Source organism: Salmo salar, chromosome ssa11 (assembly GCF_905237065.1).
Source record: "Salmo salar chromosome ssa11, Ssal_v3.1, whole genome shotgun sequence".
In the NCBI taxonomy this organism is placed as follows: Eukaryota; Metazoa; Chordata; class Actinopteri; order Salmoniformes; family Salmonidae; genus Salmo; species Salmo salar.
Genome location: NC_059452.1, coordinates 38,136,885 through 38,163,296, shown reverse-complemented (window position 1 = coordinate 38,163,296; position 26,412 = coordinate 38,136,885). Strand labels below are relative to the sequence as shown.

Below are 26,412 nucleotides of genomic sequence, written 5' to 3'. Positions count from 1 at the left end.
AATGTTTAGTACCATATACGCCTCTGGCCTCTCTTAGATATGGACTTATGTTTTCTTTTAAATAAATATTACAAAAAAAGTAAATTGAGAGTGGAAACCAAGCCTTACAGTAGAATGTGATATTGTGTTTTGGTGTGACATTTACATGATATTTTTAGCCATAATGACATCCATTAGTTCCCATACTTCCCTGATTGTGAAGTGCCTGTTTCGACAGTGGAGCGTGAGTAGGCATATCCATATCCATATTAATAATATGTCTGTTTATTTGTTCTAAGCTAAATGTAAAGTAGACGTTTTTAAAGGCTCTGGGAAGTCTACAGCTCTACTTGATTCACTCCTGTGCCGATTCTCTCTTGTTTAGTGGTTTCATGTGCCACCTAGTGTTCCTACTGCACTGTAGATCAGTGTATCCAGGTGAAAAGCTTGATTAGTCAGGTCTGTACAGGTAGGTAACTACTACAGAACAGGAGGTGAGCTCACGTTGGTGGGAGTAAACAGAAACTTCGCGCTTCCTGGAATATTTTACTTTTATCGATTTAACGAATTATAATATTTTGTAATGCGGTGTTGTTGATTATTGATGATACGTGTTCTGAGTGTTTTTATAAGGAAATATAATACACAGCTGTTATCGGCGATTGTTCAAGGTAGGTGGTTTCATTTCAGTTTCACCTGTCAACAATCAACGTCATTCATACCTGCTCAGTAACATTCATTTCGTGCAGTAGCCTGTTTTATTCCACTCTTCTTGGATTTTACACACGTTTTAAAGTTAAAGGTGCACTACGCAGAAACTGCTCTGCCATTTCCTGGTTGCTAAAATTCTAATAGTTCGCCAAGTATAGTGTGGAGAATCATTGTATCATCGAAACCGCTGTGAAATATCATTGACATAACCGAACATATTGTATTTTCAGCTGTTTGAAGCTGGTGTACGACACCTAAAGTAAAAGAGGCAAAAAACGAAATTTTAAGAACGGGAAGCATATAAATAAAGCACATAGAACAGATATACCGCTTCTAAGACTTGCTTTCAATGAGAATTACATATCTATAATTCATACTTCTATGTGAATTTGGTCGGGTCGCCCAAAAAGTGACATTTCAGTGTGAACAATTTAAGGTGTAAAATTAACTCTCGTTTTTAAGGAAGAAATTGCTAAGCAATCAACAGACACTGTATAGGCTTCTGAACAGCTTTCTGATAAAAACTGGGTGTGTCTTGTTGTCACTCACTTGTGAAATGCACGTTCTAACTTCTTATCTAATCTCTATGACCTATGCTCAAATCATTATCCGCAGGTGAATGGCGATGCTTTTGCATTTATTCATACTGTATCAACTGCTTCCCTGTGGAAACTTTGCTTGTATGAGAAAGTTATTACACACCACAGGGACAGAGGACCAGTCAAAAGAAGGTGAGACATGAGTTTCCAAACATCTTCAAATAGAATTTTGTTATATTCTTAAATTATAGTATTAAAGTACTGTCTTTAAAAGTTTGCATAATTTAGTTCTACTCGTGATTGTGTCCCCTAGTTTTCGTGCAAGAGGAGCAGGCAAATGCATTCTTAGGACGCCATCTATTGGCCAACCGATTTGACTTTGAGCTCTTCACTCCTGGGAATTTGGAGAGGGAGTGCTTTGAAGAAGTCTGCAACTATGAGGAAGCACGAGAGGTCTTTGAAAATGTCCCTCAGACTGTAAGTGATGCTGAGATGGTGTTCAGACAGAATTTGTGTGGTAGGCCCAGTCTCATGACCACAACCTGATGTTGTCTTTATGTTACTTCGCAGGATGACTTCTGGAAAAAGTACACAGAGGGTAAGAGAAGTATGGCTAAGTATATCTACATATATGTGCAGGTCAACTATTTGCTATTGTACTACTACTAATCGCACAGATTTTTCTAGCAACATTGATGGGTACAGGGCGGCAGAAGACACCCTCAAGCAGAAGGACGAAATTCAAAACCTAATGCAGTCTATAGCCCAGCGGTGCAACTCAGGCCCTGTCACGTCCTGACCAGTGAAAAGGTTCATTTGCCATAGTAGAATGGTCAGGGCGTGGCAGGGTGGTTGTTTTGTGTGTTTTGGGGTTTGTTTGTTTCTAGGGGAATGTGTTCTAGTTTTCATTTTCTATGTTTCGTTTTCCAGGTTTGGCCGAGTATGGTTTCCAATCAGAGGCAGGTGTCTTTCGTTGTCTCTGATTGGAAGCCATACTTAGGCAGCCTGTTTTCCTTTGGGTTTTGTGGGTGGTTGTTTTCCGTATAGTCTGTGTACCTTACGGAACTGTTTGTCGTTTGGTTATTTTGTTTAAGTGTTCTCTTATAATAAATGAAGATGAGCACTATACACGCTGCGCCTTGGTCTAATCCTTTCGACGCACGTGACAGGCCCTTAGGTTCTGCAGTCCAGTTTATTTTCTCCTTGACAGGTGTATTAGTCCATAAATGTTACAGGATGGCTGGAGAGAAACCTGGTTTAAAAAAAGGAGAAAAAGCACCATACACTGTGACTCTTAAAGAGAGTTAGCAGCATATTTAGGAATCTTGCAGTGTTTCATACATGCAAAAATACTTAAATTGGTTGTTTTTGTGTGATTGCACAGATGAGGACACGCGGCCTTCGCGGCTGGATGTGACTGCCCTGCTTGTGGGTCTGATCGCGGCAGGGGTGGCCGTCGTCATCTTCGGCCTGTTGGTCTGGTACTTCTGCAAGGGGAGTTGTAAGGATAACCTCTCACGTGCCGGGTGAGTTAGATGAGGGGCATTATGTTGACTGAGGGGAGCTGTGAGGGGAACGGCTGATCAGAGCTGTGAGGGGAATGGCACCTCCGTACCGTCAGGCTCTGATCAGTCCCTACACCCAAACAAGGGCACTGCGTTCATCCACCTCTGGCCTGCTGGCCCCCCTACCTCTGAGGAAGCACAGTTCCTGCTCAGCCCAGTCAAAACTGTTCGCTGCTCTGGCACCCCAATGGTGGAACAAGCTCCCTCACGACGCCAGGACAGCCGAGTCAATCACCACCTTCCGGAGACACCTGAAACCCCACCTCTTTAAGGAATACCTGGGATAGGATATAGTAATCCTTCTAACCCCCCCCCCCCCCAAAAAAAGGATATAGTTGTACTATTGTAAAGTGGTTGTTCCACTGGATATCATAAGGTGAATGCACCAATTTGTAAGTCGCTCTGGATAAGAGCGTCTGCTAAATGACTTAAATGTAAATGTAATGTAAATGAATGACAGTGGTCACTGGATCAGTAGTTTGAATAAGATCAAATGTTATTTGTCACAAGCACCGACTACAACAGATGTAGTAGACCTTACCGTGAAATGCTTACTTACAAGCCCTTAACCAACAATGCAGTTTTAAGAAAAATAAGAGTTGAGGAAAATATTTGCTAAATAAACTAAAGTAAAAAATAAATAAAAATAACAATAACGAGGCTATATACAGGGGGTACCGAGTCAATATGCGGTGTTACAGGTTAGTCGAGGTAATTGAGGTAATATGTAGATAGGGGTAAAGTGACTATGCATAGATAAACTTGGCGCTCCAGTACCGCTTGTCCTGCGGTAGCAGAGAGAACAGTCTGACTTGGGTGGCTGGAGTCTTTGGAAATTTTTAGGGCCTTCCTAAAAAAGTTGTTTGCCTAGTCTGTAGTTTGTGTGTGTGCGGGGGGGTTGTGTGTGTGTGTGTGTGTGTGTGTGTGTGTGTGTGTACGCACACATTCTTCAAAGGGGTACTGCATCATTCCTGACTGTCTCTTCCAGCTCTGTTAGGGTGCGTCCAAGGCGCAGTAATGCCTCGCTGATCATGCGGAGACTGGATGAGGTCTCTCTGCAGCCCGTGCTCCTGCCCCCGCCGGAGGAGATTGACCCCCCAGGCCTGCCCTCCTATGAGGACGCCATCGGCAAAACCGGAACGCACGACGCCCCACCTCCTCCTTACCCTGGGTATACACACACATGCTCATGTATACATACACACATGATTGTGCCGGTTGCTGCAGAGAAGGAGGTCAAAGGGGAGTTTTTATTTGAATTTTATTTCACCTTTATTTAACCAGGTAGGCCAGTTGAGAACAAGTTCTCATTTACAACTGCGTCCTGGACAAGATAAAGCAAAGCAGTGCTACACAAACAACAACACAGTTACACATGGAATAAACAAACATGCAGTCATTAATACAATAGAAAAGGTGTCTATATACAGTGTGTGCAAATGAGGTAAGATTAGGGAGGTAAGGCAATAAACAGGCCGTAGTGGCGAAGTAATTACAATTTAGCAATTAAACACTGGAGTGATAGATATGCAGAAGATGAATGTGCAAGTAGAGATACTGGGGTGCAAAGGAGCAAAAAAAATAATTACAATATGGGAATGAGGTAGTTGGATGGGCTATTTACAGATGGGCTATGTGCAGATGGGCTATGTGCAGTGATCTGTGAGCTGCTCTGACAGCTGATGCTTAAGAGTGAGTGTAGCTTTTGTTGAGTGACAGGTAATGATGCTTTGTGGGTAACAGTTGTCGATGGGTTCGGTGTCCTCCCTGGTTCGAGCCCAGGTTGTGGGAAGGAGATTAACGCAACCAACACTGTTACACATACCCCAAAAACTTGCTCTACCTATCTGAATTTAATTATAACTACAAAATTGTTCATACATTAAAATCTTTTTCAAAACATTTTTTTGTAAAATTGTATTTTGGGTTTATAGACAGTAGAGATCTTTCTAACCTTGCCTTGTTAGGTGAACATGTTTACTTAGTTGTTTCTTTCCCACAGGTCTCAACCTGGAAGTATTCGACGATAGCATCTTTGACCTCGCTGGATGAATGTCTCCATATTGAGCTTCATCAACTGAAGAGGTTTAGATCTATTTACTTTATATGGTTGTTCTCCACTGTGCATGTTCAAGATGTGATTTTATTGGATTGTAATACCTTGTGATAATTGTAGATCTGTGTGACTGATTAACTCTTTACCTCTTCCGTTACCTGCAATTCGAGATGTTTAGCATATTTATCTATTTGTACAAATGTTTAGCAATTTTTCTGTATGTGCCAAAACTGATTTATTCCTCATCACTTTATTCCTCACTTATGTCAACTTTTGAGTTGGACTTGCTTTAACCCATAACAACTAGTGAGGTAATACTTGACATGATATAACTTAGTTTAACTGTAACATGTCAACTGCTCTGCTTTTATGAATGGAAAATTAAGCATGAGAAACCGTATTGAGTATATACCAGTGTAGGCTGCTGAGGGGAGGACGGATCATAATAATGGCTGGAACAGAGTGAATGGAATGGCATCAAGCACATGGAAACCATGTGTTTTGTATTTAATATCATTCCACTGGTTCCACTCCAGCCGTTACCACGAGCCTGTCCACTCCAATTAAGGTGCCCACAACCTGTGGTATACATACAAGTCTGCCTACTACATTTTTACATTTACATTTTAGTCATTTAGCAGACGCTCTTATCCAGAGCAACTTACAGTAGTGATTGCATACATTCCATTTCATGCACTGTTTTTCGTACTGGCCCCCCATGGGAATCGAACCCACAACCCTGGCATTGCACACACCATGCTCTACCAACTGAGCCACAGGGAAGACACTACTGTAGCCTGTTGGTTAATGACACAATATGAGCATAGTGTTAGGACAGACTGAGAGAATTGACACTTCCACATTCTCTAAATCATATTAGATGTACAGGGGCTTCTAAAAGTATTGGGACAGTGACAATATTTGTTGTGAGAAAGATGCACAAATATCATCCCCCCCAATCTCCCCTGTTATTGTAAAGGTGAGAGGTTAGCATGTCTTGGGGGTATGATCTTTGTGCATCTGTAACTTTCATTATTCACGATTCCTTCAGGGTTCTCTGTAATCATGGTAGCGTCCACATTAATGTAGAAGTGTTTAGAAACATATATTTTATTTGTCACATGCGCCGAATACAACAGGCGTAAACCTTACAGTGAAATGCTTACTTACAAGCCCTTAACCAACAATGCTTTAAGAAGTTAAGAATTTTTTTTTTTTGATTAGTAGAAAATACATTATTTACCATGAATTTCTATTGGGCACAAAGTAATCTTAAACACAACCAAAACAAGCAGCAAATGTATCCAACACATTTTATAGAGGCACAAGCTTGATGTAATCAATGAGTGCTATGAATATGGGACCAAATACTTAACTTTTTAATACACATATAAGTGAGTTTGTCCCAATACTTTTGATCCCCTAAAATGGGGGGGGGGGGAATGTACAAAAGGTCCTGTAATTTCGAAACGGTTCGGCCGATATAGATGAAAATACCCTCAAATTAAAGCTGACAGTCGGCACTTTAACCTCCTAGTCGTATCATTTCAAAACCAAAGTACATAGACAAAATGTGTCACTGTCCCAATACTTTTGGCGCTCACTGTATGCGTTGTAACTGCTCAAGTAGACTGTGAGTTTGATGACATCACACTCAGTGCTTGACTTGGACTGAAATACTGTATGTGCCGGTACTAATTTACCTGTACTGTTGTTTATAATATAATTTATATTATATATATTATATTTTATGTCTGTGCAGGAACTCTGCAATAATTTTGAGCTAATATTCTATATGCGGTGCAGAAACTGAAGCAGTAGAACATTTGTGGTGCCAGTACTCAGTTCCGGTGAGCTCCTGCCCACGTCAAGCACTGATCACACGCTATGCTATTATGAGTGTCCCAGGAAGTCTTTGCTCTTTTCTGAAGCTCCATTCATTAATGAAGAAGAAACCTATCGGGGATATTTAATGAAGTGCCTGTTAAATTGTCATAACAGGGTGCACTTTTTTTATAGGGTTTTACAACCACAGGTTGGGATAATTATGTTTTTATTTCTGGACACTGTTGAGTAGTGGGCTGTTTCTTTACCCATCCATTTGTAAAATAGGATATTGAATTAATACTGCTCACATCTGAGCATGACTTCTGTAAGGATTAGGAGGAATAGTGACACATGTGTGTTTTGTCTTTGGAATTTAGATCTATGAATGATGCCAATGGTGAGGTTGACATCATGGGACAATGTACTGTATGTGTGCTGGTGATGCTTGGTTTGACTGATTGTGTACTTTAAGTCTATAAAACATGTGAACTGTCATTTCATAAATTGACATTTTAATGATTGTCTTGTCTCTCTGAAGAATGTTTGAATGGTGAAGTGTTAATTTTTACAGCAAAATCAAAGGCTATCATTATTTTGATCATTAAATTATCTGCAAATTATATCATGATTTCTTACATAATTATGTGACCGTGCAAAGGTTAAAAAAAAGTCTGTGCAAAGGTCGTGTTAAAAAATATATGATCAGTGATATGACTGACTATTGATGCCATTTCAGACAGGTATAAAACGTTTCACACCAAAAAATATTGCTCCATTATTATACTGAAGGAAAATTATGAGAAAGAACTCTTCCAAGTCAAGCAGGGTTGGCGGTGCATCATGGGAAATAAAGCAACATGGGGACCTGATCTAAGTACCAAACCACCATGCAGTGCCTGCACACTTTTTGATTAAGGAAAACGAACAATGATTATCATCATAACCTCATGTTAAAGAGAAGCGGTTAAAAAGTTTCAGGACTAAACAGCTGAACTTGACGGCGCCTAACAATCTATGGTCCGGGAGAATGTGATTGTTTTGTCCGGCCCCGCGCTCGTATGTGTGCCTACTGCTTCACAAAGCGCCATCGGGGAAGTGCATCACTCCCAGCCTTCGACCGATGATGGACCGGAATTATCCGAATTCCAGTTTCGCAGACCCGCTGGCCCCACCAGCACAGACCGTAGCCTGGGCCTATGAGCGGAGCACCGCAAGCATAAAGCCAAGGTAAATGAGATGGAGAGGGCGGGTCACCTTTCACGGAAAATTCCGGCGATGGAAGGCCTAGCACAACAAACAGAAATGTGACGAGCTTTTAAAGTTAACGCGTCGTGTTATGGAACAATTGGGTCGAGGGCTTGACATATGAATAGAAAGTTACTGATCACTCATTGAACAGTGTTTTGGAAATGTTGGACACTCCTAAAATCTATAGCACGACATCAGCTACGTAGCTATGTTGCACGTTAATTGTCAATATGCACAATTAACTATCTACATGCAAGAATGCAATTATGTCGAATAGTTCAATCAATTATTCGATCGATTAGAATGAACCATGTTTAACTAGGAAAAAAGTCGCCAGACAGATCCTCTTAATCACACTGATGTACGGGTATATTTGTATAGCTAGCTAGATACGTTTTTGCGCGTAACGTTGTCAAATCTGAGGTGTTTAATTCGCTGATGAACTATTGACATGGTCTCACATTTTAGGAAGTAGCGTTTGGATTGTGTTTTGACTGAAAGTGAAGTCACAGAAAGACTGGTGTTTTGACTGAAAGTGAAGTCACAGAAAGACTGGTGTTTTGTACTATTTGTTGACAGTTGTCTGACGTCTACATAGTGGTCAACTCTGAATGTTTACTTCAGAGTATCTCAGGCATTGACCGTTGAACAAAGTGATGAATATGAAAGTCGTGCTTGTTACACACATATTTGGGAGGCTCAGTGGTGTGGTTGATAATGTGTTTTTTTGTCTACTCTCTGTGTGGAGTTAACCTGGATTGCCTGTGAAAATATCCTGTTTTATAAATGGATAGCGCTGAAAATGTGGGACACAAGCTGTCCTAGTTATGGTATCAGCTGAGTACAGACACACAGCGAGAGACAAAATGAAGTTGATCAGATATGTGGATATTGAGGTTCAGTCTTTAGCTAAACCCTAACTACCTGTTTTCCGACATGAAGTTTAAACACATTTGACAGAATCATGTCTCTCGTCTTGGCAGACTGGGCTCTTCAACTCATTTCCATCTGGATGAAGAGAGGAGCCCTCTTAGTGGTGTGAGTGGGAATCTCTGTCCAGACATGAACTGTGGAGCCCCACACAGTGCCTCGGGGCAGACTGCCACCCACCCCCTCTCCTCCTCCCACCTCCCACCCCCAGGGTCTGAGGAGAGAGGGAGAAGTAAAGGGAGAGCGAAGGGCTGGTTAGAGATCAGTCACTTCACAGGTTATGGAGGGAAACTGGGATTGTGTGGGGTCTTGTTTTAACCTACTCACCAGCACATGTTTAGTTGAACAGTTTTAGGGGTAGGTAAGTTAAATCAGGGAAGGTAGCATATCAGACAGGTAGGTTTTAAAGTTTTTTGTTTGTCTACGGTGAAGCTGTTAGTTCTATGTCATTACATTATGAAAGTAGGCTAGACTGAACATGCTTGAAGCCTGTTCCTGAGTTCTCTCTCCAACTGCTCATTGTCCCTGTGAGTGTTCTAACTTCCAGGAAAAAGGACTTGGCCAGCGTCTGTCTTTAGAGAGAACGGTGGTTTCACTCTAGAAAATAAACTGTCCCACTCAGGGAGGAGGTGGAGATCACCTCATCATCCCTGAGTACCATAATGTCTTCCTGACCTTTTCACTTTCTCTTGTCTGTGTGAAAGCACCAGCGTTTTGGTTGGTTCCTCCAAACTGTTCACTGTGAGAATCAGCGTTTCTCTAAACTGATTTACATTTTAGTCATTTAGCAGACGTTCTTATCCAGAGCGACTTACAGTAGTGAATGCATACATTTCATACATTTTTTTCTCCGTCACTGATCACAGTGAGAATCAGCGTTTTGGTTGGTTCCTCCCACAGCTCTCATTCATAACCCTGTTATGACTTGTAACAATCCCTCTTGGTTTCCTCACCCTGCTTGGGTTCCCCTGTACAGTGTACATGAATAATTCACCTGTGGCGATGCCAGTCTCTGTGTCACTCTGGGGGGCTGTGGAAAGGGCATGAGGGAGCACCAGCTGCTTGTCAAGCTACAGTGACACAATTCATGACAGTGCAGGTTGATAGTGCTGCATGTTACCCTGTGGTAGCTAAGCTGTGAGCAGGGAACAACAAGTGTGTCTGCTCTCATGTTGTGTGGGATCCGTGTTTAGTACAGCAGTCTTCATATGAGCTCGTCTGACACCCTGTTATAATCAATACTAGTGTTATGTTTCAGTTCTGTCAACATATATCATTTTCTAATCTGTTTATCTCCGTTTCTAATGCTGAAAAAACAATAAGCTCTTATGTGACTGTCAACTGTAATATTATCAATGGGTGAGAGATTTTTTTATATATCAATTGATTGAGACCTGTCCTGCACCACATTGTTAAGGGCCTCCATTGCGCCTGACACACTTTTGTAAGCTTGCATCATGGGCCTATAAATAGCGTCTGGGTCTCTGTGTGACAGGGCAAGGTCCAGGGGACTGACGGGCACAGTGTGCTGTTGTGATGGTGGTCACACTGTGTTGTTGATGTATGGAATAAGCTTGTCTGGTTTAGTGCCTCTGAGGCAAGGTGAGGTTGCACAGTAAAGGTGCAAAACGTGCGTGTCCTAATGTGTGTGTGTGTGTGTGTGTGTGTGTGTGTGTGTGTGTGTGTGTGTGTGTTCCTTTCCGCAGTGCCAGTTATGGTGCAACGCACCTGGAGTCGGAGCTCCTCCATCGGCAGACCTACGCCTGCACCCAGCTGCCCACCTACACCACTACCCATCACCCTACTGGTAAGATGGTGGTTTAATAAAGGACTAAGAGTTTGGACTTGTTTAATGAACTGTAGAGGGCTGCCACTCACACTGTGTTGTTATTGTAGGAAGACCATTAGGAGAATGTTACTGTGCCTGCATCAGTAATCGGTCATGTCTAGACGGATACAACTTTTGTCAAACTGACTTTTTTTTAAAACCTAATTCACAAACCTATGCCTTCCCCGTAGCTCAGTTGGTAGAGCATGGTGTTTGCAACGCCAGGGTTGTGGGTTCGATTCCCACGGGGGGCCAAGTACGAAAAAATGTATGAAATGAAAAAAAAAAAAAATGAAATGTATGCATTCACTACTGTAAGTCGCTCTGGATAAGAGCGTCTGCTAAAAAATGACAAAAAAAATAAAAAAAAACTTAACCTGCTCTGAAAAGTACATTTCTGACACAATCTGTAACCCTTCTAGACACAACCTCAGTAACCTCATGACACGTTCTGTCTCTTCACCGACTCCCCTTCTTCCACCTCTCCCAGGTCTGTCGGGGGGGTTTGACTCAGGCGCGAACACTACTGAGACCTCTGTCATGAACTTCCTGTCGGCCATGGAGTCTAGAGCCCTGCAGCAGGCTGGTCCTGTCGGGGCCTCTCTGCTCCCCCCCTTTAGGACCACCACGTGGCAGACCGGTGAGGCCACACACACCTTATACACACACCAAATGGCTGCCGTTTTGCACACTCATTTTTGAGTGTTGTGAATTATTTGTTGTGGATTTATGAATTGTTCTGTGCGTCATGAATTCCAAAGAAAATGACATTTTGAATTGAGGCACCATGCTGGTTTCAATTTGGAAATGAGGGCTGTATCCATTCCACTCAGTTCATATATTAGACATCGTTGGCCTTGTTCTCTTTCTACCTCTCTCTCATGTTTTGTTCATCTGTCATGTGTGAACTGTGTTAGCGGCTTGTCTTTGTCTATCATTTTGTATTTTGTTTGGATGTGTACTTGCCCGAAGATTTATCTTTATTCATCTTTTTTTATTTTCCCTTAGGCGCTAACCCCACCACAGAGCTGTTCCTCACCGGAGCCCTGCCTACCAGCGCCACATTTCCCTATCCTGCCCCCCTCTCCTCTTATCAACACCCTGGTGCCTTCCCCTCGCGGAGCTACGCCACCACCCCCTCCCTGGCCCTCCAGGACCACGCCTTCAGCACCTCCACCAACGGCCTGCTCTCCTCCCACCTCGACCCCCTGCTGCAGCTTAAACCCAGCCAGGCCACGCTACCTACCTCCCTGGCCTTCGACCGCCTCCCCACCCCCTCCCTGGGCGCTGCCCTTCCTCCCCAGTCATCCACATATCGCTCGGCCCAGGAGTCGGCCCCCCACCTCCTGCAGCCCCAGTTTGGGCTACTGCCCTTGGCTACCCAGTCAGCCCCCCAGCCTTACGGGGTGCCCATCTTCTCGGGCTCCATCGAGAGAGCACTTCAGCGGGAATGTAGTGTGATCAAGCACCACCAGAGGCCTTCTAGCAGCAGCCACGCTGTCTCAGAGCAGCTGCCTGGCTTGCAGCATTCCCTGCAGGGCTACCTCGGCTCAGGCAGCGGGGAGGGGGATGGCTCCTTCCAGCAGGACCCCTCGAGGCAGACCCCAGTGCCCTGCAGCACCTCCATGGGGACGGACTCCTCCCAGGGGGTCAACGGCGCGCAGCAGCCCAAGACAGGTGTGCAATCTCAGGCCTACCCCTCCTCCATCCCCTCCCCCTCTGGGTACTGCTCGTCCTCCACGGGTGCCAAGACTAAAGACTGTTCTTCCAAACTGGCCCCAGATGGCGGACAGGGTCACCCCAAGTCACAGGGTGGATCTCCAGAGAGCTACCCCTCCCCAGGGCAGGGGCCAGGGCTGAAGCAGGGTTCAGTGATTGCCAGCCAGCAGAATCAGCCCTACACATCGGCCCCGTTGCCCAGTCTGCTGTCCACTCTCAGCCACTCTCAGAGTTACATCACCTCCCAGGCTTACTCCTCTTCCTCCTCAGACCTCCTCAGGCCTTCTCTCTATAAGACTCTGCCCTCCTTCTCTGGCCATTCAGGCAATGTAGCGTCTGTCAGTCAGTCCCTGGTCTACTGCTCCAGCCCTGGGCAGAGCCAGGATGATGTGGGCCAGTACGGAGCCCAGGTTCAGGGCCTGTGTCTGGGCAACCCCTCTCAGAGCTCCCCCGCCAGCCACTCTCAGGGTGCCCCTAACGTGAGCTACCTGTCTCAGGGGCAGGCTTCGGTCACTCAGTCTCAGAGCTACGCCGCAGGACAATCCCTCAGCGCCCCCTACCCCTCCGCCAGCGCCCAGAGGTTACCCACATCAATATCGGGCCAGGGCTACACCCCCTTCTCTTCAGCCCCTCCCCTCGCCTTACAGAACAACTGCAGATCCTCAGTACAGGACCTAAAGCCAGCCTACTGCAAACTGAAACTGGAAGGAGAGATCCCCATCGAGGACCTCCAGGCTCTCCAGCAGGTCTCTTTAGAAACCTCCAGCCTGGGGGGAAGTGACAATGTGGTCTACGTAGTCTCCAAAATGGATGACCGTTACAACACTCAGAGTGTGATCCGGAGCAACTCGCGAGCCGAAGACCAGCTCATGGGCCCAAAGACTAGGACCAACGCCCAGCTCATGTCTTCCCATGAGGAGCTCAAACAGCACTCGCTCCTGCTCAAAGGGCCCGAGCCACGGCAACAAAATCACCAGGCCAACGCCCAGTCTGCCCTGAACCACACACAGAACCACTATATCAGGGTCCCCAACTCTCAGGTTCTACTGGAGTCTGATCGGGACCAGCAGATGGTCCTGATCCAGCAGCCTCTCATCCACTGTGGTCTCAACCCTTCCAAGGTGCAGCTGACCCCCGGGTCAGGCCAGGTCCCGGTCCAGTACCTTCACATGGAGGGAGATCATCTGATCAGCGTTAGCCTCAATGGCAGCCAGAGCCAGCCTGGGCCAGTAGGACAGAACACCATCACGGACTCCTCCATACTTCACCTCTCTTCGCCAAAAGACCCTTACAGCCAATCGACCAATCAGCAGCAGTCGCAGGACGCCAAGCACCATTTCGCCCTGAGCTCCATCTGCTTCCCAGAGTCCATGCTGCTGGCAGACGAGAGGAACATCCTGTCCAATGTGGACGACATCCTGGCCGCCACGGCAGCCGCATGCGGTGTCACGCCGCAGGACTTTGTCAAAGCCACGTCCGGCGCCGCTGAGGGCGACATGGCCGACCCCAAGGGTCATTTCCAGACTGGGGACACCAGACACCAGTCACCTAGTTTCTCCTCTTCATCTTCCCAGACCTCCATCATCACCAACACTAACTCCCATAACACCATGACACTGAATCTCAATGGCTCTCCTATGACCTCAGACGGACACCAGTTTCCTAAAGCGGAGGGGCATCTGGGGCAACAGTACTCAATGTCACACTCGCACACCACTGTAGTCAACCCCAGGCATGACATGGGTGCCGACAAGGGTTTGCTACGGAAGCCCGGAGATGAGCCAATCAACATTTCGCCCAAAGGACAGTCTGTTTACCCTAGCAACAGGGCCGATGGCAACCCCAACGGAGGCCACTCTGAGAATGAGTACCACCTGTCTGGCCTGGGCTACGACCCCTCAGGGAACCTCAACAGAGGCAAGGCCAATAAGCACAACCCCAAAGGGCCCAAAGTCATCAAGAGAGAAGACGGCCTTGACGAGTGTCCCTCTGGCTTTGTCAACCCCAAAAAGAGGGTCCGCCCCAAGGCTTTGGCCAAGCCACCTGTTCCAGAGGAAGACAACATCCAACCAAGGAAAAAGACAGTCCAGGCCAAGAGGCAGAACTCCCGGGGCAGCGACCCCACCAGCTCCCCCTCCACCTCGGAGGCGGTCTACGACAGCTACCAGCAGCAGGAGAGGATGAGGCAGAAGATCCGTGAGGTGGAGGAGCAACAGCCAGAGGTCAAGACAGGCTTCATCGGCTCCTTTCTGGACTTCCTCAAGTCAGGTCCCAAACAGCACTTCTCCTCGCCCCCCGTACGGACCCCCAGTCGCTCCCGCAAGCCCTCGGCTTCGTCCAAACGGCCCCTGTGCGCCATACCGCCTCTACCTCTGAAAATACAACCTCCATCAGCACCATTGATAGGCGATGAGGGCCTTGGGGTCGCGGGGAGCTCTCAGCAGCAGCAGAAGCGTCTGGAGGAAGAGCTCCAGAAGAACCTGGAGACACTGCCATCGTTCAGCTCGGACGAGGATGAGAGCAGCGCTGGAAAGAACCAGGCCCTCCAGAACAGCATCAGCTCAGCCCTGTCGGCCCTGGACGAGCCCTCAGACAGGACACACAAAGCGGGTAAACATGGATGGGCTGCCCTTACAAGCCCTTATGATTCAGTCATCTGGTTTGTTAGTTATCAGTGTAGGGTGAGACAGCATTGTTCCCTGAATGGATACCATTTAAATAAAATGCTTTGTTTTTTATCTCCAAAACCATTTTCATAATCAAGGAAAATATGGCTTATTGCATTCATTAGTACCCATATTATATCCAGTAGTTACCACATTTTAACATCTAATACCCTAACCTCTATCCCCTCTCTCCTCTCCCTTCTCCCTTCTCCCTCTCTTCTCTCCCTCAACAGACAACAGACTCTCCAACTCTTTCCTGAAGCCAGACCAGGCTCCCAGCATGCCCCACTCAGTCTCCAAAGCCCAGGAGCAGCAGACGGCTGCACCAAAGGAGTCCTCGACAACCAGCTCGTCGTCGTCGGGGCGGGAGGGGGCGAAGCCGGCGCCCCCAGGCCAGCTGGCCGTCCAGCTGACCAGCGTGGCCATAGAAGGACTGACGGACGAAGAACTGTCGGACAGCGGGGGAGAGGGCATGTACCGCGAGAGGGACGAGTTTGTGGTCAAAAACGAGGACACAGGGAGCCTGAAGGTAGGAGGGTTGGGAAGGGATTTGTGTGAAAGCAGACCTTGGCTGAGATTCCATTTTTGTGGTCAGTCAGTCTTATACAGTTAGTCCAGATATATAAAACCTATTTGTCTGTGTGTGGTTTGTGTTTGTTCTATTGATCCATGCTGAGACTTGTTCTACGTGTGTGTGTGTGTGTGTGTGTGTGTGTGTGTGTGTGTGTGTGTGTGTGTGTGTGTGGTGATTTGTGTAGGTGACATTGACAGCAGGACAGGAACCCCCAGCCATCTGGAAGGTCCAGAAAGCTCTGCTGCAGAAGTTTGTCCCTGAGCTGAGGGACAGGAAGAGAGTGTTCTCAGCCACTAACAGTGTAGGGACAGGCATACATATGATTAGACACACACACCTATGCATGCACATACACACACTACTCATGACCACACACTCACAGATGATGATTTGTGTGTGTGTGTATAAATCCCCATAGAGTTTGAATTGTTAACATTATTCTGTAAGCAGAGTAACATGAATCCACTCTGTTGTTCAGATCACAGTACTGCTGTTGTGTGTATACATCCCTTCTAGTATCTGGGCTACTTTGGCGACGCTAAGACCATGTACAGGAGGGTGTATGTCAAGTTCCTGGACACGGTCAACAAGAAGGAGTACGTTCGGGTCTGCAACCGCAAACCACGCTGCAAGCCCATGTCCTCCATGAGGTACTGATATCTGTTACACTACTTATTTACCTGAGCCTGTCTCATGTTCATCATTCTAAATCTTGTTTCATTCATTCATTTCTACCTTCATTCTCTCTCCTCCAGAGGCTCCCAGGCGAAGACACTGCTCGGTCTAAAGACTCCTCCCCGCTCAGTGAACTCTGACCCTCTCGCTACGCCCACATCACAGAAGTCCCAGTCCAAGCCTCGCGCCAAGCAGCCCAAGACCAAGGCAGAGCCCCCGCCCAAGAAGAGGAGGAAGTGGAAGGAGGAGTACTCTGAGTCCTCTCCTGAGGATGAGGCTGAAGATGATGGTGAGGGTTGAGGCTTTAGAGGACCTTCATTTAGGCTCATTCCCATGGCTTGATGGAGCTCTGCAACTTCCTCTTATGTGCTGTTTTATCTCTCTTGTTCTTCCCTCTCCCTCGTCCTCTCTCTCTCTTTTCTCTCTCTGTCTCTCAGAGTTCACTCCTCCAGTGCCGTTTTCCTCTCGGTTCCTCAACACCAGGACCATGAAGGAGACGTTTAAGAGCTTTGTAGAGCTGCTGATCAGCGTTGCCCTGGATGCAGACGTGATGAGCGCTCTGGAGAGGGAGAACGGTGGGTATACCCCTAACAGAGGGGAGAGGGGGATGGTTGGTACCCTTCCAGCATTGGGGAACATCCCGCGTCCCCCTGTGCGCGCACCCGCCTTGTCTATTTCTATGGGTACGACTGCTGTTCATGAGACGTGCTGTTCACACCCCTCTTGTTGGTGGAGAGAACATTTTGTAGGTTTAAAGCTTATTTCCTGCATTTCTACACATTATGTCATGGGGTGCAAAGAAAATTGTGTTTTTCAATCAGATTTTCTTGCAAATCTATTCATTTTGCCATGTCTAATGTGTATGTGATATTTGAGTGACAAAAAAAGGACAACTATCTATGGGCTATAAAACGTTATCTGACATGGACTAGTTGATCTGGACATTTCTGACGGGTTATAAATATCTCTCTAAGGTGACTGACATGACAAGAGGAACTGATGATGCACTACCCAATTTCTACATGACACCTTCTGCATTCTACTGTTACAACTGTCAACAGTAACATGAAAGCCGGACTGAGTTCCTTAAAAACAGATTTGGGAATGACTGCGGTAGGGGGGTTAGGGAAGGGGACAGGTGTATTCACGGGGGGAGTAATCAGGCTGGGCATATCTGAGGAGAGAGGGGAAGGGAGTGGGAAGGGGACAGGTGTATTCACGGGGGGAGTAATCAGGCTGGGCATATCTGAGGAGAGAGGGGAAGGGAGTGGAAAGGGGACAGGTGTATTCACGGGGGGAGTAATCAGGCTGGGCATATCTGAGGAGAGAGGGGAAGGGAGTGGGAAGGGGACAGGTGTATTCACAGGGGGAGTAATCAGGCTGGGCATATCTGAGGAGAGAGGGGAAGGGAGTGGGAAGGGGACAGGTGTATTCACAGGGGGAGTAATCAGGTTGGGCATATCTGAGGAGAGAGGGGAAGGGAGTGGGAAGGGGACAGGTGTATTCACAGGGGGAGTAATCAGGCTGGGCATATCTGAGGAGAGAGGGGAAGGGAGTGGAAAGGGGACAGGTGTATTCACGGGGGGAGTAATCAGGCTGGGCATATCTGAGGAGAGAGGGGAAGGGAGTGGAAAGGGGACAGGTGTATTCACGGGGGGAGTAATCAGGCTGGGCATATCTGAGGAGAGAGGGGAAGGGAGTGGGAAGGGGACAGGTGTATTCACAGGGGGAGTAATCAGGTTGGGCATATCTGAGGAGAGAGGGGAAGGGAGTGGGAAGGGGACAGGTGTATTCACAGGGGGAGTAATCAGGCTGGGCATATCTGAGGAGAGAGGGGAAGGGAGTGGGAAGGGGACAGGTGTATTCACAGGGGGAGTAATCAGGTTGGGCATATCTGAGGAGAGAGGGGAAGGGAGTGGGAAGGGGACAGGTGTATTCACAGGGGGAGTAATCAGGCTGGGCATATCTGAGGAGAGAGGGGAAGGGAGTGGAAAGGGGACAGGTGTATTCACGGGGGGAGTAATCAGGCTGGGCATATCTGAGGAGAGAGGGGAAGGGAGTGGAAAGGGGACAGGTGTATTCACGGGGGGAGTAATCAGGCTGGGCATATCTGAGGAGAGAGGGGAAGGGAGTGGAAAGGGGACAGGTGTATTCACGGGGGGAGTAATCAGGCTGGGCATATCTGAGGAGAGAGGGGAAGGGAGTGGGAAGGTGGCTGTAGAATTTAGGAAGCTGATCACATTGTTTCTGGGGTTCAGATGAGCTGTTGCTGCCCCACATGAAGAGAGTGGACGGGATGATCTGGGACAACAGGAGACGCCTGCTGCCCAGACTACGAGTGGGACAACTCTTTAAGGTTTGTGTTTTAGCATTCTCCTGAACATAAATATAGGCCTCTGCCTTCCTCAACAACCTTTTATTGAGTACCTCTCACATTGTCTCTGTCCTCAGACGGCTCTGGACAGCTTCCCAGAGATCTCGGTGGTAACAGAGCTCAAGAAAGATGGGGAGACCCCAGCCTTTAAGGTGCGGCTCAGTGGGAAGGCCTACAACAGGAAGAACATGAAGCCTTCCAGGTCCCCCAGCAAACTGCCCCTGGTAAGAGGCTCTATGTTGACTGCTATTTACAGGGCGGGCCAGAGGGAAAGAAGAAGCACTTTCTGGTTTTGTCCGGTAGAGGGCGTCCTGCACTCAGTTTGTGTCTCTGTGACTGCTATTTTTGTAAGTACTGCTTGATGTGAATGCATTTAGTTTTTTATGCTTACTTGACCAAACTGTGAAGTCTGCGTCGAGTGTTTAGGAAACTAGTGTAATGAACTCTGTGTTCTGTCTGTCTCTAGGAATACACAGTGGACCAGCAGAAACCCCAGTGGTTCTCCCTCTACCATTCTCTACAGCATTACAAGTACCACACATACCTCATGTGTAAGGATGAGGTGAGACAGCACTCTGTGTCTCTGTGAGTGGCCTAGTGTGACCACATGTCCCTGCATGTTGGCCCTTTGTCCTGCAAGCAAACAATCATGTCCCACATTTTATCAACAGACTAAAACAACTCCCTCCCACCAGGCTACACTGTCCCGCAAAGTTGTCCCACATTTGGGTATTTTAAATGTGGTCACCCTAGTGGGGTCAGGCATGTGTACTGTGTGTGCCCCGGTGTGTCTGTGGTGGAATACTTCAGGGATGCTAAGAACACGGCCATGTACAGGAGTGTGTCTTTGGACAATACACCCTAACCAGCTGTCTAGTTGGTCCACATTGCCCTCGGTCTAAACAATACACCCTAACCAGCTGTCTAGTTGGTCCACATTGCCCTCGGTCTAAACAATACACCCTAGCCAGCTGTCTAGTTGGTCCACATTGCCCTCGGTCTAAACAATACACCCTAACCAGCTGTCTAGTTGGTCCACATTGCCCTCGGTCTAAACAATACACCCTAGCCAGCTGTCTAGTTGGTCCACATTGCCCTCGGTCTAAACAATACACCCTAGCCAGCTGTCTAGTTGGTCCACATTGCCCTCGGTCTAAACAATACACCCTAACCAGCTGTCTAGTTGGTCCACATTGCCCTCGGTCTAAACAATACACCCTAACCAGCTGTCTAGTTGGTCCACATTGCCCTCGGTCTAAACAATACACCCTAGCCAGCTGTCTAGTTGGTCCACATTGCCCTCGGTCTAAACAATACACCCTAGCCAGCTGTCTAGTTGGTCCACATTGCCCTCGGTCTAAACAATACACCCTAGCCAGCTGTCTAGTTGGTCCACATTGCCCTCGGTCTAAACAATACACCCTAACCAGCTGTCTAGTTGGTCCACATTGCCCTCGGTCTAAACAATACACCCTAGCCAGCTGTCTAGTTGGTCCACATTGCCCTCGGTCTAAACAATACACCCTAACCAGCTGTCTAGTTGGTCCACATTGCCCTCGGTCTAAACAATACACCCTAACCAGCTGTCTAGTTGGTCCACATTGCCCTCGGTCTAAACAATACACCCTAGCCAGCTGTCTAGTTGGTCCACATTGCCCTCGGTCTAAACAATACACCCTAACCAGCTGTCTAGTTGGCTCACATTGCCCTCGGTCTAAACAATACACCCTAACCAGCTGTCTAGTTGGTCCACATTGCCCTCGGTCTAAACAATACACCCTAGCCAGCTGTCTAGTTGGTCCACATTGCCCTCGGTCTAAACAATACACCCTAGCCAGCTGTCTAGTTGGTCCACATTGCCCTCGGTCTAAACAATACACCCTAACCAGCTGTCTAGTTGGTCCACATTGCCCTCGGTCTAAACAATACACCCTAACCAGCTGTCTAGTTGGTCTACATTGCCCTCGGTCTAAACAATACACCCTAACCAGCTGTCTAGTTGGTCCACATTGCCCTCGGTCTAAACAATATACCCTAGCCAGCTGTCTAGTTGGTCCACATTGCCCTCGGTCTAAACAATACACCCTAGCCAGCTGTCTAGTTGGTCCACATTGCCCTCGGTCTAAACAATACACCCTAGCCAGCTGTCTAGTTGGTCTACATTGCCCTCGGTCTAACCTCCAACGTGACGTTTTGACTGCAGAATGGAGACGCCGTATCAGCAGTGACCACTGAGTGTCATGTTCAGATTAGAATTGTCTTGAACCTAGGTTATCTCTTCAGTAACAACCCCTCTGGATGTGTAATTGTTTGCTGCTTGTGCCTTTGTCAGGCAATACGTCACGCCCTGGCAGAGGCCCCTGGCAGTTGTTTTGTGGCTGACCTGTGTGTTGTTTTGTGGCTGACCTGTGTGTTGTTTTGTGGTTGACCTGTGTGTTGTTTTGTGGCTGACCTGTGTGTTGTTTTGTGGTTGACCTGTGTGTTGTTTTGTGGTTGACCTGTGTGTTGTTTTGTGGTTGACCTGTGTGTTGTTTTGTGGTTGACCTGTGTGTTGTTTTGTGGCTGACGGGTGGGTTGTTTTGTGGTTGACCTGTGTGTTGTTTTGTGGTTGACCTGTGTGTTGTTTTGTGGTTGACCTGTGTGTTGTTTTGTGGCTGACGGGTGGGTTGTTTTGTGGTTGACCTGTGTGTTGTTTTGTGGCTGACGGGTGGGTTGTTTTGTGGTTGACCTGTGTGTTGTTTTGTGGTTGACGGGTGGGTTGTTTTGTGGCTGACGGGTGGGTTGTTTTGTGGCTGACCTGTGTGTTGTTTTGTGGCTGACCTGTGTGTTGTTTTGTGGTTGACCTGTGTGTTGTTTTGTGGTTGACCTGTGTGTTGTTTTGTGGCTGACCTGTGTGTTGTTTTGTGGCTGACCTGTGTGTTGTTTTGTGGTTGACCTGTGGGTTGTTTTGTGGCTGACGGGTGGGTTGTTTTGTGGCTGACGGGTGGGTTGTTTTGTGGCTGACCTGTGTGTTGTTTTGTGGTTGACCTGTGTGTTGTTTTGTGGCTGACCTGTGTGTTGTTTTGTGGCTGACCTGTGTGTTGTTTTGTGGCTGACGGGTGGGTTGTTTTGTGGCTGACCTGTGTGTTGTTTTGTGGCTGACGGGTGGGTTGTTTTGTGGTTGACCTGTGTCTTGTTTTGTGGCTGACGGGTGGGTTGTTTTGTGGTTGACCTGTGTGTTGTTTTGTGGCTGACCTGTGTGTTGTTTTGTGGCTGACGTGTGGGTTGTTTTGTGGCTGACGGGTGGGTTGTTTTGTGGCTGACGGGTGGGTTGTTTTGTGGCTGACGGGTGGGTTGTTTTGTGGCTGACGGGTGGGTTGTTTTGTGGCTGACGTGTGGGTTGTTTTGTGGTTGCTGTGTTGCAGATTGCGTCATTGCGGGTGCAGGCTGGGGACATGGGGCAGGAGCAGACGGTGCAGCTGTGCATGAGGAACGGAGCCTGGGTGGAGGGCCTGTTCGACCGCTTCGGAGAGCTCCTCAACCAGGTGCAGCAGGCCTGCCTATAGCACAGACAGGGAGAGAGACCTGCCTATAGCACAGACAGAGAGAGAGATGGAGGGAGAGAGGCCTGCCTATAGCACAGACAGACAGAGAGAGAGATGGAGGGAGAGAGGCCTGCCTATAGCACGGACAGAGATGGAGGGAGAGGCCTGCCTATAGCACGGACAGAGAGATGGAGGGAGAGGCCTGCCTATAGCACGGACAGAGAGATGGAGGGAGAGGCCTGTCTATAGCACGGACAGAGAGATGGAAGGAGAGGCCTGCCTATAGCACGGACAGAGATGGAGGGAGAGGCCTGTCTATAGCACGGACAGAGAGATGGAAGGAGAGGCCTGCCTATAGCACGGACAGAGATGGAGGGAGAGAGGCCTGCCTGTAGCACGGACAGAGAGATGGAGGGAGAGAGGCCTGCCTATAGCATGGACAGAGATGGAGGGAGAGAGACCTGTCTATAGCACGGACAGAGATGGAGGGAGAGAGGCCTGTCTATAGCACGGACAGAGAGATGGAGGGAGAGAGGCCTGCCTATAGCACGGACAGAGATGGAGGGAGAGAGGCCTGCCTATAGCACGGACAGAGAGATGGAGGGAGAGAGGCCTGCCTACAGCATGGAGGGAGAGAGACCGAGTGAAGGACAGAAAGGGGGAGGTCTGCCTAAAGCAGAGTGAGCGATGGGAAGGGGTCTATAGTGAAGAGAGAGAGGGATGGAAGGAGGGAGGGACAGAGATGTCGTCCTACAGCCCAGAGAGATGGAATAAGAGGCAGGGGAGCTATAGTCAGCTGACAGAGAGCATCAACCTCCTGTCCTCCTGTTTTAATGTACTAACTGGATGACCAGAGGAAGCAGCGCTGTCTGGAGATGATGAGAAGAGGAGGTCCAGCATTTCAGCACTACCTGATTGGCTAGACGCCTCTGAAACCACAGAGGAGGACAATCTGGGTTTTTTAGTAAAGAATATATATATATATATATAACTAGCAAACTGCTAGTGGACATTTTCATAGACTTATTTTTCTTATGTAGTTTTGTATTTGTTTTGCAAATCATGAAAGATCGCAACCAATGAGCATGCACTAGATAGGCAGAGATTAACATAGGAAATGGAGAACAGCCAATCAGAAAGCAGACCCTTGACTACCTACAGCAAACTTTTGGGTTCGATTCAAGCGGTTGTGCTGAAGATCAGCGACGTGGCGCAGTTTTAAAGGTAAATAGTGATTGAGCCGACATATGCAGAGTTCATCGTGAATGCAGTCTCCGCGAACACGGGAACATCGCTTATACATTTCTATCGTGCTGAGATCTTCAGCACTACAGATTGAATCAAGTCCTTAGTCAGATATTTGATGAGTAAATAAAGGGGCGCGGGTTATTATATAAATATATATTCATAGATATATATATGTAAAACATGTTTTCTCACAATGGATCGCCAAATTTATATATATATAATGTACATTTTGTAAAAAGAGCAGTTTTGTCACATTGGTTCTTTCCAGGAAGAATTTTATATAATATAGATACTTACCTTTTGTGCTTCAAAAAGTAATTTTCTCATGATGAGTTGTGGATCCGAACAGAGTTGGTGCAATTCTAACACTGCTTTTTGTCATCTTTTATTCTAATGAAATGCTATTACCTTAACTGCTGTATCTGAGGTAAAATAAGAAGAAAACAGAAAAAAAGCCTTTATACTCCTGTTTTTCTTTACAAATGTACATTTTATCTCACTTATAGATGTATTTTTCACAGAAGAAAATTGTGGTCGTAATTGTTTCTTGTTCAATGCACTTTTCATTGTTTTTCAGAGAAGATTCCCTATGCGTTTATTCGATGACATATTGTATACTTACATATATATATATCTCTTAAAGGTCTAATGCAGCTGTTTTGTCTCAATATCAAATCATTTCTGGGTAACAGTTAAGTACCTTACTGTGATTATTTCCAATTAAAATGGTCAAAATGAAACCAATGGCTTCTTAGCACAGAGCAATTTATCAATCAAGAATGTTACTAGGACTGTCTGGGAGTGGTCTGAGTGGGGAAGGGAAAACTGAAAACTAGCTGTTATTGGCAGAGAGGTTTGGAACTTTGTAACCTAGGTTCAATAAGAACGAGTCTTATTGGTCATTTGAGCAGGTCAAATCTCCATCCCACCAAAACAGTCAAAGTTCAGGCAGTCTTTTCAAACAGCTCTTACACTAAAAGGGCTTTATCATCATTTTCACAATTTCACAGTATTATTTCAACCTCTGTGGAAATATAAAACACAGAAAAATCACATTTTTGACTGCACTGGGCTTTTAAGATCATTTTTCTTTAAGGGTTTGCATCCATTTTGAACAGATTTATGCAGACTGCATTTGAATCGTTTTTTTCTTTTCAAGTGTAGCTGTGTTAGACACTGATTATTTTCTGATGTGAAAATACATTTCCTACTAAACATGGACGTTGAAATGGTTTAATGAATCTCTACGTGTCTGTTTACTTACATCAAGGTACTGCGATGTCATTGAGATGTCTGTTTACTTACATCGAGGTACTGCGATGTCATTGAGATGTCTGTTTACTTACATCAAGGTACTGCGATGTCATTGAGATGTCTGCATGTTTAAAAAACAGGATGCAATCCATGACTAGGTGTTGTGGCGGGCTTTAATTTACCACGTTTTACCTCCTACCCCTTTCACATATAAACAAGATGGTATAAAGAAGACAGGGTTGTTGTCTAGATATGACAAGGCCATATGACAGGAGAGTGACATGAGCTGCACATGGTGGGTAAATGTTTCTCACGTACCACAGTAGTACTCTGACAGGCCGTTTACTGAAAATGTACACTTAACCGGTCCGTTTACTGAAAATGTACACTTAACCGGTCCGTTTACTGAAAATGTACACTTAACCGGTCCGTTTACTGAAAATGTACACTTAACCGGTCCGTTTACTGAAAATGTACACTTAACCGGTCCGTTTACTGAAAACGTACACTTAACCGGTCCGTTTAGTCAAAACGTACGCTTAACCGGTCCGTTTACTCAAAACGTACGCTTAACCGGTCCATTTAGTCAAAACGTACGCTTAACCGGTCCGTTTAGTCAAAATGTACACTTAACCGGTCCGTTTAGTCAAAATGTAAACTTAACCGGTCCGTTTAGGCAAAATGTACACTTAACCGGTCCGTTTAGGCAAAATGTACACTTAACCGGTCCGTTTAGTCAAAATGTACACTTAACCGGTCCGTTTAGTCAAAATGTACACTTAACCGGTCCGTTTACTCAAAATTCACAGTTAACCGGTCCGTTTACTCAAAATTCACAGTTAACCGGTCAATCTACATTTCATCTAGAACCACATCTCTTACAAGAAAGGCATGTTTTTAAGGGTCAGTTTGACTGCATGTTTGACTGTTTTTCCTGGTCTGGCTGGTAGATGGAGAATACCACTGTATTGGCCCAGTCCCAGTCATACATAAAAACTTGTCTTATCTCACCTTTGTAATAAGTCTGTGTTTGACAGTGTGAAGGTTATTAGACTAGAATTTCCCTTTTCACCTGTCATGGAAACCTGGAAAGGAAACTACCTAAAAGCACTGTGATTGGCATCTCTAGCCATCGTCACACTTAGACCTTTAGTGTTCACATCCAGTTCCTCTTCAATACCACAGAGGCTTCAAAGGGTCTGAGTTTGGCTATGGAGGTGAGAGGTTTCCCTTGGCAACTCACTTCACTTTCATAACCACACAGGGAGAGGTTCATAAAACATGCTGTAGCCTCACACAGTAACCTATGGTGGAGAACAGTTACTTCTCCTTGCGTAAGTCGTACTGAAAACCTCTAAAACCTGAGAGCACTGCTCCTTCCCTATGATGTGTGTGAGGGAGAGATGTAGAGAGAGCGCCAGGGAGGGAGAAAAGGGGAGTATGGTGTCTGTCTGTCTGCGTGTCCACTACGTGACAGATGTTGTATAGCTGACAGAGGGAGAACACACTGAGGCAGGAAGATCAGACTGTGATGCTGCTCACCCTGTCTTGGAACAGACTATTCCCTCTGACAATGGACGGCTGACATTGTGGCCTGGCCCCCGCCAAGAGCCAGCGGCCTGTTGAATAAAATATGATTGTCCGCACGACCACAATGCAGACAACGTTCCCCTGTACCCTCCCGAAAACAAAAGC

The 26,412-nt window shown here is 46.7% G+C and overlaps 2 protein-coding genes across 2 annotated transcripts; both read left to right on the top strand.

Annotated features, from left to right (window-relative positions):
• Positions 1-402: 402 nt before the first annotated feature.
• On the top strand, positions 403-7,198 carry LOC106562607 (transmembrane gamma-carboxyglutamic acid protein 4). The gene is made up of 7 exons (XM_014127557.2): positions 403-650; positions 1,306-1,421; positions 1,543-1,706; positions 1,800-1,827; positions 2,614-2,755; positions 3,783-3,965; positions 4,797-7,198. Exons 2-7 carry the CDS (start codon positions 1,310-1,312, stop codon positions 4,822-4,824), a joined length of 657 nt encoding a protein of 218 aa, XP_013983032.2. The 5' UTR covers positions 403-650; positions 1,306-1,309; the 3' UTR covers positions 4,825-7,198.
• Positions 7,199-7,497: 299 nt separating this feature from the next.
• Positions 7,498-22,390, top strand: LOC106562605 (glutamine and serine-rich protein 1-like). Its single transcript, XM_045689496.1, has 13 exons — positions 7,498-7,904; positions 10,562-10,662; positions 11,174-11,323; positions 11,692-15,012; positions 15,302-15,597; positions 15,827-15,943; positions 16,159-16,292; positions 16,398-16,606; positions 16,755-16,892; positions 18,576-18,673; positions 18,769-18,915; positions 19,158-19,253; positions 22,096-22,390. Exons 1-13 carry the CDS (start codon positions 7,798-7,800, stop codon positions 22,234-22,236), a joined length of 5,055 nt encoding a protein of 1,684 aa, XP_045545452.1. The 5' UTR covers positions 7,498-7,797; the 3' UTR covers positions 22,237-22,390.
• The last annotated feature ends 4,022 nt before the right edge of the window (positions 22,391-26,412 follow it).